Source organism: Anarrhichthys ocellatus, unplaced genomic scaffold, assembly GCF_004355925.1.
Source record: "Anarrhichthys ocellatus isolate YVR2014 unplaced genomic scaffold, GSC_Weel_1.0 scaffold22, whole genome shotgun sequence".
Classification (NCBI taxonomy): Eukaryota; Metazoa; Chordata; class Actinopteri; order Perciformes; family Anarhichadidae; genus Anarrhichthys; species Anarrhichthys ocellatus.
Genome location: NW_022280052.1, coordinates 87,511 through 100,094, shown reverse-complemented (window position 1 = coordinate 100,094; position 12,584 = coordinate 87,511). Strand labels below are relative to the sequence as shown.

At 43.3% G+C, this 12,584-nt stretch overlaps 1 protein-coding gene across 16 annotated transcripts in view; it reads right to left on the bottom strand.

Annotated features, from left to right (window-relative positions):
• Positions 1 to 12,584, bottom strand: part of lrrc7 (leucine rich repeat containing 7) — a 97,827-nt gene that overhangs the window by 10,375 nt on the left and 74,868 nt on the right. For 12 of the 16 annotated variants that reach the window (XM_031859774.1, XM_031859773.1, XM_031859776.1 and 9 more), the window contains 14 exons: positions 12,233 to 12,302; positions 11,346 to 11,445; positions 10,872 to 10,996; positions 10,466 to 10,744; positions 10,227 to 10,349; positions 9,412 to 9,523; positions 7,572 to 7,860; positions 5,770 to 6,267; positions 4,637 to 4,861; positions 4,302 to 4,536; positions 3,392 to 3,742; positions 2,906 to 3,151; positions 1,203 to 1,415; positions 102 to 269 (listed from right to left, as the gene is read on the bottom strand). In XM_031859774.1, coding sequence (XP_031715634.1) covers positions 102 to 269; positions 1,203 to 1,415; positions 2,906 to 3,151; positions 3,392 to 3,742; positions 4,302 to 4,536; positions 4,637 to 4,861; positions 5,770 to 6,267; positions 7,572 to 7,860; positions 9,412 to 9,523; positions 10,227 to 10,349; positions 10,466 to 10,744; positions 10,872 to 10,996; positions 11,346 to 11,445; positions 12,233 to 12,302 — 3,034 coding nt within the window. The other 4 variants (XM_031859778.1, XM_031859786.1, XM_031859783.1 and 1 more) reach the window with 3 other exon arrangements.

Here is a 12,584-nt window from a genome sequence, read left to right as displayed (position 1 = left end):
AGCTGGGTGAAGAGGCAGTAGCAGCTAGTAATTAGAGAAAATAGCTAGTGTGCAGTGATAACAGCAGTACCAGGGGTTACCAGTACCAGAGGGATACTCACAGCTTTAGCAGACGGAGGAGGAGGTAGTGGCAGCCAGCGGCCAGCAGGGGGCTCATGCTTAGTGTTATTGTAAAGATTAAAGTTCAAAGTGCTGCTGCGACCCTGGCCATGACCCCCGCCCTGACAGAGCATGCCCAGCGTGAGCGTGTTGTGCTTTAGGACACCACTCTGATTGGAGGAGACAACATCACATGACATGGGTGAATGCAGGGGGAGGGGTGCAGTGTGGCGATAACACACTGTGAGCTCCACACACAAATAAACATCCAACAATAACAATGATAAAACAACAACAACAACAACAGTGCAGAGTTGCTGAAAGCACAGAGAAATGTTAGCTTGTGATCGGTCAATACAGACAGAGAACATTGTGTCATACAGGCAACAACTGGTGGATCAATTCACTGTAGCAGTGTAGGTTTTCAAATTAGCTATGTAGTTACATGTGTGGATATTTAAACAAACAATTAGCCACATCCCTAATTGAAAACTGATAATGTTTTTCAATGTTTCATTTCAGCACCATCACACAGCTCTGTCCAAATGTCAAAGCCAACTTTTTTCATTATCTTGCTGAAAGTTAGATGAGAAGACAGCACTGTCATGTTTATACAGTAAATATGAAGCTGGAGTCCAGAGACAGAAAGACTAGAAAACAGGCAGCCTGGCTCCGTCCAAAGATAAATTAATATTCCAATGAGCACTTCTAAAGTTTTTAAAATGAAGGTGCATAAGATGTTTTCAAAAAACATTTTAAAATCATTCTCTTGGTGACTCCTCATTTGTTTAAAAAAAAAAAAAAAAAACTATTTTAAGAAGCGTCACGGGGTTCTTGTCACAAAGCAGATTTCGTTTTTTTGTATTTTTTAGGACATGTGATTTCTTCAGCGCATATCATTAGTGAGTGTGCAGTAGGTCAGGCTGACAGAGCGACAGTGTGAATGGGACACACATGCAGCCGGACACAAACCTGGTCAACCTTACAACACAGACTTACACAGATACAGACAGGGAGGGCTTCCGAATGCTGTGTGTGTGTGTGTGTGTGTGTGTGTTTGTGTGCATCTTCCTCTTCAGTGTCCCTGCGTTGGATTGACGTACCCTGTCCAATCGTTTGGCCTCTATGTGCCTAAGTAGCTGTTGCCTCCAATCGGCAGGCATCCTGGAGGTGATGTCGTCAGCCTTCAGTGGTACGCCAGGTCTTACTTTGATGGTGTCATCAGAGGGTTTCTCAGGGCAGGTTGCCAGAGTGTAGTCAGGGGGCATTTTCTCCAGCAGGGCAGCCATGGTGGGACGAGCTGACACTGGACGCGCCTAAGTACGAAAGATTCAAATTCTATTAAGACGATAAGAAAAAGTTGGACGCTGAGTTGAGTGAGACGCTAGCTAGTTTAATATTGTGTGGTTGTCGCGAGGGTTGAATGGAACGTGCGAATGCCAGGCAGATGAGCACAAAGACTGAAGTAATGCAAACACCGTTTACACAACAGGGGATGAACAATCCGACATTCACCTTCAGCCTGGTGCTTTGGTGAAATACAGCACGAAGAAGACCGCAGTCATAAGTGTTCAATATGAGTTTCCTAGTTTCCTGTGCCCTGTTCTTTTTATGCTGAAAGCTGACAGATGAGGTGCTTTGCCCATCTGATCAGCATGCAGCTGGTCACCTCTCCGTGACTATTTTTGGAAAGTCTGACTTGGGGCAAACCCAGAACATGCTGAAGGGATTATTTATGGGCTTAGGGGAATGCCGTGGGATCTAGGGGATATGGCTGAGGCAAAGGACACCTGCACTACTCCTTAGTCTGCTGCTGCAATGACCCAGACCCAGGTAATTGGAGGAAAGTGGATGGATAAAAATGTTTCCACTCAGTCAAATACATACCCTGCAATACCAAGTCCTCATACCTCTATAACAAATACTGTTTGTAAGACTGTTTGTCAGTACCTTACAAGTACAAGTATTTTTGGTAATTTCACTCATTTTTAGCCAACTAATCTACAAGGTAAAGGTGAGGGAAGGATGGTGGTCATGGTTATAAGAAACCAAAGTTTAGTTTAGTTGTTAGGAGGATGAAAGCCCCCGGTCTCTAATGTTTTGTACCTCAATCGTGTGATCCGGAAACACAGTATTGCTTTTTTTGCCTTTGTTGGTGTCTGGTGACTTTTGCAACAGTATTACTGTACGAGTACATTTATTAATCAGCAGATTAATCAATTCCGACAATAATTATTAGCTGCAGCCAGGCCTGGATTTCCACCATTTTAAGAGCAAAGTCACTTGGATTTTGGTGTGGTCCTTTTTTTTTGATGGCATTAAGGCCGAATGCCAGGCCACGATTTTAAGCCCACAGAAATAATTAACTTAACTTTAAGGGTTAAGGATTATTTCATTTTGAATACATAGTATAACTATCAGTGTATTTAAAGCTGTGTATTTCACAAAATAATTCATCAGTGTTTGCAAATACAAATATTTTTAAGTTGTTTAGTGTTATTTTCTTATTTCTTATCCTGTTTTACTGTAGTCTACAGCCAAAGTTAATACCGTTAAAAGACCGGTTATGATCTATTGCCCGGTTTTCTAGCGGTTCATACCAGGCTCAAAATCGAACCCACCACTGTTTATGTGCCCAGGTTTTCACTTGATGTGTAACAATTCAGAATCTCAACAAAAGACACTGGTGTCTAAAAACCGTATCAACAGGAAAGAGGCAGATGGGAGAACAACTAAATCAGCTGGGGCAGTGTGGGCAGGGTTATCAAGGCCCCTGTAGCCAGACAGTGACAGACAGACAGTCTACCTGGGATGCTCCATAAGTCTCAGTACTGTAGCTCCTGGCAGACAGGGGGCGGCGCTGAGTCAGGCTCTTGGTCGGATAACCAATCATGGGCTTCTTCTGTTCCTGGTAGGTGGGATAGTCGTCATCGTAGCGGCCGTTTCTCTTGTTGTGCATCATCTGGCTCTGGCTGTCGGCCATGTTGGTGAGAGCAGAGTGCTCCATGGGGGTGGAGTAGGCCAGAGCCCGACCATAAAGAGGGGGGTCCGCCTGAAGAGAGGAGAGTTTACAACTATCAGAGACCTCCACATTAAACCAAAAAGGACGATGTGGTGGATAGATATTTAACAGACAGCTTCAATAATGAATGTTTGCATGATATTATTCATTTGATTGAATTATTTTTGACAATTTTGAGACTAAAACAGACAGACACACACACACACACACACACACACACACACACACACACACAAAGAAGCATTATTTTTCAAACAACAGATGTCTTACCTGCTGTCTGTACTGAGCTTCCTGCAGCGCCTCCTGCTGGGCTTCATGGACTCTGCGGAACAAAGCGAGCTCTGTAGAGCTCACCAATGAATCTGCTCTCCTCAAAAACCCTGGCCGAGAGCGCTGTGCCGGGATCGGCTGCTGATGTTGGCTGGGCGGACCATCTTGGTTGATTGGCGATTGGGGGAAAGAAAACATCTCCAGCGGTGGATATGCACGATACCGAGGGCTCACCAACTCCTTGGGTAATGTTTTCCCTGGTTGACTGATGTACTCCAAGGCTTTCGATGACTGGTTGACATAATCGGGTGTATTGGGGAAGGGGGGAGGTACCCGTCGGTCCATGGTCACCTGATTGGTTAGAACGGTTACCAGTAAGTCCATGACAAGTTTTCAGGCATTTTTGTTGTCATACAACACTGATTTTAAGTGGATTTCTCTTAAAGATAGTTAAGATTAAAAATAATCTATAGAGTGACTTTAGGCATCTTGAAATCTAAATATCTTTTCATATGGCTGCAGTACAGTTTAACATGAACTACATGAAAGCTATTCAAAAAACAAAATGTAAAAGAATGATTACCAAATCAGCAGACATACACAGTTAGAGACAACTTGGTGAACATAGTGGAGAATTTAGTGGCTAAAGAGACATATTTCTTTGCTGTTGGAGACCAAAACCAGAACTAATAGAGAGTGAATATTGGACTGATATTCGCCAGGTTCCCAGAAACCAGACGCAAAATAAAACAATATTGCTCCATAACTGCTGGATGTGTAATAAGTAAATGTTCACTCACAAGCTCACCATAACACCAAAGGTGATGATACATCAAAATTGTATTTCCACAGGCCTCAAGTGGAAATAAGTTGTAAAAAGTAATTGCAGGTTAAAGAAAGAGCTACTAACCTGGGGGTTGTAGTTGTGGTCAAAGTGGTAGGCCTTGTGCGGGATGGCAGGTTTTTGGTTCTGTCCCGACTGGTTCTGGTTGCTGGCTCCGTGTCCTGGGAAGATCAGCTCATCGTCTAACATGGGGGCAGACTGTGACCGTGACATGGTGGTCTGCTCCATAGAACCGGGCATGTCTTGACGGTCCAAACTAGTCTGTTGCTCAATGGATGAACTGTAGCTGTCCACGGGTATACTGTAGAAAGAACAAGATAAATCAGCTACAACTTTGCAGTCACTTGACCCACTGACATGATCGACACTGCTATTGTTAAGAACAATAACAACAAGCCTACCTGTAGACCTTGTAGGAGCCAATGTCGATCTCATCGATGCTCTGTGACTTCTTAAACTTGGATCTCGTCTCCCTCATCATGGGGGACAGGCGGTCCGAGCTTTTACTCATCACCACGGTCACCTTATTGCCCCCGCTGACACTTAGCTGATCCTTCCTGTTCTGCTCCCCCTGATTCTCGTGGTACGTCCAGCTGCCGGGCAAAGGCCCTGCGCCTTGTTCCAGCCTTAGAGCAAAAAACAAGTGAAGTGTTGTACTTGTGAGAGCCAGAAAACTTACCTCGACTAGGGCAGAGTTACAACAGTAAAAAAGAAAAGATAAAGACAAGTGAAACAGTGGCATGATATCTGGAACACAGTTAGTGTTAATGAGATCAGAAAGGAAGAAGGGGTCCTGCAGCTTCATAACACCAGTGCACAAATATTATGCTAGCATATCTACAGGTTAACTACAGCCAACATCAGTTGGTTTATAATACAGCAGTCACTCCCCTCACAGTGTGACATTTGACACTATAGCTGCAGCAAACAGCTATTTTCATTACAGATGAATCTGTTAACTACTTTTTAGATTCATCCATTTATCATTCTAGACCATAAAACAAAAACAACAAGTATATAAAACTAAGGAAATCAGAAAATTGACAAATTTTGTGCTGTCTTGTGTTACCAGAAAAGCGGAGATATCCGCCTCCCGAACGTCTGGAGATTTCTAAATGCAAAGTTGATGCTAGAACAGCTGCAAGAATGGCTGCTAACAGACCTACGCCCCTTACGTGTCCTAGATTTGGATAGGCCAATGTTTGGCAACTTTGCTTGACAACAAGCATAAACGTTTGAGTTATTATCTGTTGATCAACTTTTTCATTAATCAACTGATTATTTGTCAAACACACATGATCAAATTATTACAGAGCACTGCATCTACTTACGTCATCTACTATATAAGCAAAGGAGTACGATGGATAGGCAGATCCACATACTGCTTTTTTTAACCAGAGAAAAGGGTTTAAATGCTGCTGTAACGGTTGGCTGAAATGAAAACCTGCAAACCCTGGGGGCCATGAAACCTTTCATATAAACACATACACATTTGAGGGCTAACTGTGGGACTGTCGGAACTCCTTTCAGTTACCTTGGGTCCTTGCGGTCAGGGTTGGGGCTAGAGCTAGGCGTCAGGTCCAGTTTGGAGGGAAAAGCGGTTCGGTCCTCCAGCGGGCTGGGGGTCCTGGTCCAGTTCTGCCAGGGATTCTGGGAAGGATGTCCTGACTGTGGGTCATTGTCCGGAGTGGAGCGTTGGTTGCCGTGGAAGGGGAGCGTCTGAGTGTCAAGCTCCAGAGGTACTCCTACAATTCGCTCCTGCCTGAGGAGGGGGCGGCGCCCATGTGTTGACTGGCTGCGGGGTTTGGAGCCCAGCGGCGGGTTTCCCTGACTCCCAGTAGAGGTCGGAGGATCCAGAGGAGACTCCTCGGGATCAAAACCTGTGTTGTCATAGTGAGGAGCCTCAGACCAATCAAAAGGCTCGCTCAGTGGGCGTCGATCGCCACGCTGCTGCAGGGTTCCTGATGGAGGGGTTTCTCTCTGAGATAGCAGGGGCTTGGAGTCAATGGGTTTGGGGAAAGACTGAGCCAGTCTGCAAACATAGAAAATATGAAACACTAATCATGCTGTGGAAAACTATAAAATGAACTGAATTATACTGAAGTGCCACAATTATACGAGTATATTTAATCAGAGCCAATGGGCATTGGAACAACATAACTTTATCTCGCTCTCTCTGGAAGATCAATTTGGCCAACAACCATGTTTGTGGTAATTAATGTTTCCAAGAGCAGCCTTGAACAGAAAACATTAATGCCTTCAACCTCCCTCACTGCCACTCACAGTTTGCAAATACCACACTTTTCACAAGTACACAGACAAAGAGACAAGCACACAGATTGTGATCTGTACATTACCCCAGGGCGTGTAAAATGACAACTTAAATGTCAAAAAATACCAAAGCGAGCTTTCACCCTGCGGGGGCTCCTTAGAACGAGGAGAGGCATGGGAAGAGTGAGGACGAGGAAATGATTGTTAACTTTATTATACACGTACTATTCCAGTGGAAAAGGTTACTGTTACTGTTCTATTCAAAAATGCACTAAATATCTGTTCAGACCCTGTGGTGTCAGAGAGGAAACCGAATAAACAAACAAGTATGGGACAAATCCAACATGTGCGTCGATAAATCTGAATCTTTAGATCCCTGGAAGAACTAATGTGAACGTCTACGTCTATCTACGTCTGCACCAACACGGACTATTAGAGCCAAAGTTGGGTTTAAGGTATAGGCCATAAGGTGAACTAAGAAAAAGTGTCTAGAAAGTGATTTTTGTTCCACAACCTGGAAATTACTTTTTAAATGTGTTTTTGCATAGACACTACCCTTATGGATTTTGTGTTAAAAGTTCTCCACAAAATATGCTGCAGTTTTTTGTCACAACCCATAAATGTAAATAAATGTGAATACAAAAAAACGAAAACCGTATATTGCTGATTTTGCTTGTAACTTAATATATATAAGTATTAGTATATAAATTATCAGAAAATATGCTTCAACTTTAAACTTACATATTGTAAATTTAGCATAAAAAAAAAAAAAAGACCGAGCCTCTTCATTTGATGATTTGTATGCGTCGGTGTAAATAAATTCCCGAGATTGTACTGAAGCCGAACTGGACAGCTCCTTATAAGTCTCTCTGACCTTGACTGAGCGAGCAGAGGGATGAGAAAGTCACAGAGAGATGGAGGAAGGAGAAGATGGATTGGGCGATTGGACAGATGGATGATAGATGAAGGAGATTGCCGGAGATTGGAGAGGGGTTGGAATGGAAAGAGGAGAATATATGATGGATGGTCGGTGGGATGTGATGAAATTTAAGATGAAGCAGTTACCTGTTGGTCCAGTGTGTTTGAGGGGCCTGGTCCTTGTTTAGGGCCGGAAGGGCGGGAGCATGTGGATGTGGTGCATGTGCGTGTGGGTGTGCGTGAGAGTGTGTGTGTGTGTGTGGGTGTTGGTGTTGGTGTTGGTGTTGGTGTGGGTGTTGGTGTGGGTGTGGGTGAGCGTTGCCGGGCGGGTTGGAGGAGCCGGAGGAGCCCTGTGAGGGAGAGTAGTCGGAGTAAGTGGCTGAGGAGCCGCTGTGGTTCAGACAGTGGAGCTTATCCACCTCTTCATCTGTAGACTCTGGACAGAGACAGAGAGAGACAGACAGCTCTGTTCAGTGAAAATGTCACATTCTCTTCTTCTGCTAAAGTGCCTTTGTGTCATCATGTCTGAAAAAAACCTGTAGTCTGTATCTTATTTGGATCTTTATCGTGATACCAAGTGATATTGTTTTCATTGATAGGGATCTAAGAATATGTTCCACACTTGAACAACACTGTTTTGGCCATATGTAAACCCACGGTGACAGTAGATTCTGTGATTAGCTGATTGATTTCTCTACGTATAAAGTGCACATCTTAGAAGAATGAACAGACTTGGCTCATCAAAGATAAATTAGCAATTCAAACAATCCTTAGTTGCAGCTCCAGATGTATTTTGTGTTTGTGTCTAATGTGCAGGTTGAAGGTTGAGGGGACAAAAGTGAAAAGTTCGTGAGTGAAGCTATTGTAGAACTAAGAAATCATCCTCACAGGAAAACCAACAGTTTTCACAAATTGAATCATATGTTAAAGATATCGACCCTTATTAAGACTAAGTAATCCTCCCAAATCCCAGCTCACCATTTGGATATTGACACTAAACTGTGAACTATGTTGCCAAAGCTTAAAAAGCTAATGAGACCTACTACAACCTCAGAAAGCCTTTCCAGAATTATGTTTAAGCTGAATTGCATTGAAGCCTGTATACTGCATCATACAGTACATGATGAGAAGTAGAAAAATCACATGTATTGTCATCTCTGTCTTAACCCACATTTCTGTAGTGCTCTCATTATATGTTTGGACATTATTGAGTCCACTGCACTGAAGCCTGGTAAGAAAACATGGGTTTAACAGTATTTAAAAGACCTTTAATTAACCACACTAGTTCCATTTAAATCAAGAAGCTCTTTTGAACTTGGAAAGAAAGCGTCATCAAAACAAAGACAACAGTTGTAGAAAGACGTACAGGACGGGCCGGTGGGCTCATGAGTCAAACCTATTAAGATCTTGACAAAACCAACCAAAGAAAGCTTCTTATTAACTTCCCCACAAGATCCTTCATTAAGAATTCACACTCACCAGGACAGACAAGCCGTTTGAGTTTTAATCATTTCACAGCAAGTTCCCTGACAAAGGAGTAGATTACATGACGCTCTGAGCTCTGAATTGGACAGAGCTGCAGTTCGTCACAGAGATAATAAACTATTTCGTTCAGTAGACGGGATTAATGCAGTAAATTATTTAAGAAAGAAAAAAAGGATTTTTGAAAGGGCAGTGAAATTAGCGTTGGGCTCATCTGTAAAACTTTGGTATACCTCAGATATAACTGAGGCCTTTGAGGCAAAACATATAAAAAGGGTCGAGCAAAAGGCTGAACACTTAGGACTGGAATCTAGATTCACTAAAGAGGTTTATGTCATTCCCTCCCGCTCTCTGTTATGTGCTGGAATTAATCCGCTTACCACCATGACTAATTAGTGGACACCATTACAACATGCCCCACAGCGCTTTACAATAGACCACATTAAATGACTGTGTCTACATGTATGTCTGCAAGCCTCTCTGTGTCGCTGCACACATACAGTACCTTTCTTGTCCTTCCCCAGCAGAACCACCTTTGGTTTGTACATCGGCGGCTCCACCAGGGTGGGCCTCATGTCGGAAATACGGATGTCGTTGGGAGAGCCGCCCATCGAGTCCTGTGGGGAGACAAAGCACACAGGTTCACATCAGGTATGCTGCAGTACAGTAAAACAGCCTTGGGCAGCCTAGCTAGGAGCCTGCGAGCTAATAGGCTAATGGCCACCAAGTTGTGGATGGTGAGCAGCAGCTGGAATCATTCACTCAAAAATTTAAGCTCATCAATTTTTTAACCTTATAAATATAATATCTCTGAAGCGGGACGCTGCTCGTCCTGTCAGTCTGTGAAACTAATGTCAGTTAAAGCTGTTGGAAAGCTGTGAACAATCTAATATAGAGGTCATAAGATATGCTTCGGAATTTTAATGTCTTGTCAGCTGAAGACATAAGTAAAAAATAGACACACATGAATATGCACATGCACATAAACTTTGATGTAAATACGTGCATATATCTTTTAAATGTCCAACTAATACACAACACAAAATTGAATATTTTGTTTAGGTATACATTTTATTGACATTGTCCATAATTTATTTCCCTGATAACTGTACAAATAAGAAAAGAGACATGGTGACTTCAAAAAATTATGAATATGGCTGTACAAGGTGACTTGAATTGGGTAAATGTATAACAACAAGCTAAAATCACCAAATGGGGCATGGAGCCACAATTCAGTTTGAATGTACTTTGTTGTGTGTGTGTGTGTGTGTGTGTGTGTGTGTGTGCGTGTGTATGCGTGTGTATGTGTGTGTGACAAACCTCTGAGCTCTCCGTCAGGTCCTCTTTGTCCTTCCTCTTGGGAATGTCAATGCCAGAGTTATGCATTGATCCCTGATCCATTAGCTGAGACTGAGAGAAGTCCTGCATCTCTCTGTCTGTCACCTGGAAAACACACACACAGATCATTTGTGATGTGTGTCTTATACACACCGATACACCTATATGTACTGTTTTTATGATATCGAACACATTTAAGTGTGCATCTGTGTGTTTCCTACCTCTTTCGGAGGCAGGGGCCACGGTGGTTCGTACTGTTCTTTGCTGAGGTGTGTGTGTTCCATGTTGGTTCCTGCCGAGGTGGCAGTGCCTGTGCTCAGCTGGTGCTGGTGCTGATGCGGATGCTGATGCTGGTGCTGGTGCTGGTGCTGGTGTTGGTGCTGGTGCTGGTGCCCGTGTCCGGGGTGTACGCTTTTACCCACAAGGCTTTGCACTGACTTGACCATGTTCTTAAGGTCCTCGGGGTAGGGTGTTGGGTAGCGTTTTAGGTTTATCTCCACCTGTACACAAACATGGAAATCAGTTGAGTAAATAAAGAATACACACTGAGCAAGCATTTGTTAGAATCATATATAGAAGTGTCGCCCCCTCCAATGCTGTGTTGGACATTATGCATATCAAACTGACCTTGACCTTCCCAGAGTTGTCTTCCTCTTCTTTCTTGTCATCAAAGTCAAAGGCCACAGTCATCCTCTGCTGTCTCTGCTCCTCCCACAGAGTAGGATTAAAGCTGTCACTGTCCGACTGGTAATCTGTACACACACACACACACACACACACACACACACACACACCAAGGACAAACTGCTCTTCAACAATAGGTCTACATGTTAGACACACTTCAGTTAATTCAATTCACGTGTACATTTACAAACACACAAATAACACATGCACACGTTCATGTTGCACATAACTTCAGAGCAAACAACATCCTATAATGTAACAAATGCTGTGCTTGTAATATTGCCAAGTGCAATAAAACAAATACAAAACATTCTGTGGCCTTTTTTACATGTCTACCCACACACATAAACATACCTACACACACACACACATACACACACACACACACACACACACACACACACACACAGTTTGTACCCTCATCATGTCGCGGTTGCTGAGGAAACATGTAGTTGGTCAAAACCTTCTGTTTGGTTTCAGGGTGGGCTTCTGTCTGCAGTGGGATCAGAGCCTTGGACTGCAAACACACACACACACACACACACACACACACACGATAACATTAGTATTCTTGAGGGTACGTCCACTGACCACATGTATTCCCCAATTCCTAATCTAAACCTAATCCTACTTTTGAAAAACAAAAAGATGGTTATGACAATATCCGATTGATTACAGGAAACTTCTGTTTATTCAGAGCTTGACATTCACACAAAACATTCATTTGAATATCAATTTTGCTAACATTGATGCAGACATAAAGTTTAACAGCCCTGTTGCCAGGAAAAAAATGTTGGCATTGTGCATTTTTGCAAACCACAGATTTGCTTAATGTTGACATTTTTGCATTCAGTCTGAGCAAGTGACAACGAGTGGCGCGCAGAGCGAATGCCGTAGTACATGGAGCGACTGTTATTGAAAGTTTGGTGGTACAATGGCGAGTCAGTCGTCCACTAAGGGTGTGGGAGGGGTGGTGGATTGGTCAAAGACACACAGAACTCTTACGGAGGAGGTCACTGTTTAGTTTACGCATATTATGTACCGTTACGTAAGAATGTTTCACAATAAAAGTCTAATACCAACTGCTCAGCTGAAAGGGTTTTTCATATAAAACAGAGGGAGGAGACGTGATGATGCATTGAGAGCAGACAGGCTTTTAATGATAAATGTGAAAAATGAAATACACTGACTGTTAACCGGATAAAAGATGAAAACCTTTATTCATGAGAAACCTGTCTCAAGTAAAAGCCTGGTTATCTGGTTAAAGCTGTGTGTGTTGTAAGCATGTACAGAGGAGGAGATACCTGATTGTCAGAAAGCCAGAGAGCTGCCAGGTCCTTCAGCTTAGTAAAGGTAAACGGTAGATTCTTCAACCTGAGAGAGAGAGAGAGAGAGAGAGAAATAAAAGAGATGTTTCTTATGCCCACGCACTGTACAGCCTGCAGAGCACGTAACCATGGCAACACACTCACCCATTCCCATGGCAACTGCAGGTCGTGAGAGCAGCTGCAGAACCGGAGCGGCCATTGAGAAAGTGTTGCCTGCATGTGTGTGTGTGTGTGTGTGCGCATCTATTGTCACTACTGAGTCATAGTGTTGGTCATCTGCCTGTGTGTGTGTGTGTGTGTGTGTGTGTGTGTGTGTGTGTGTGTGTGT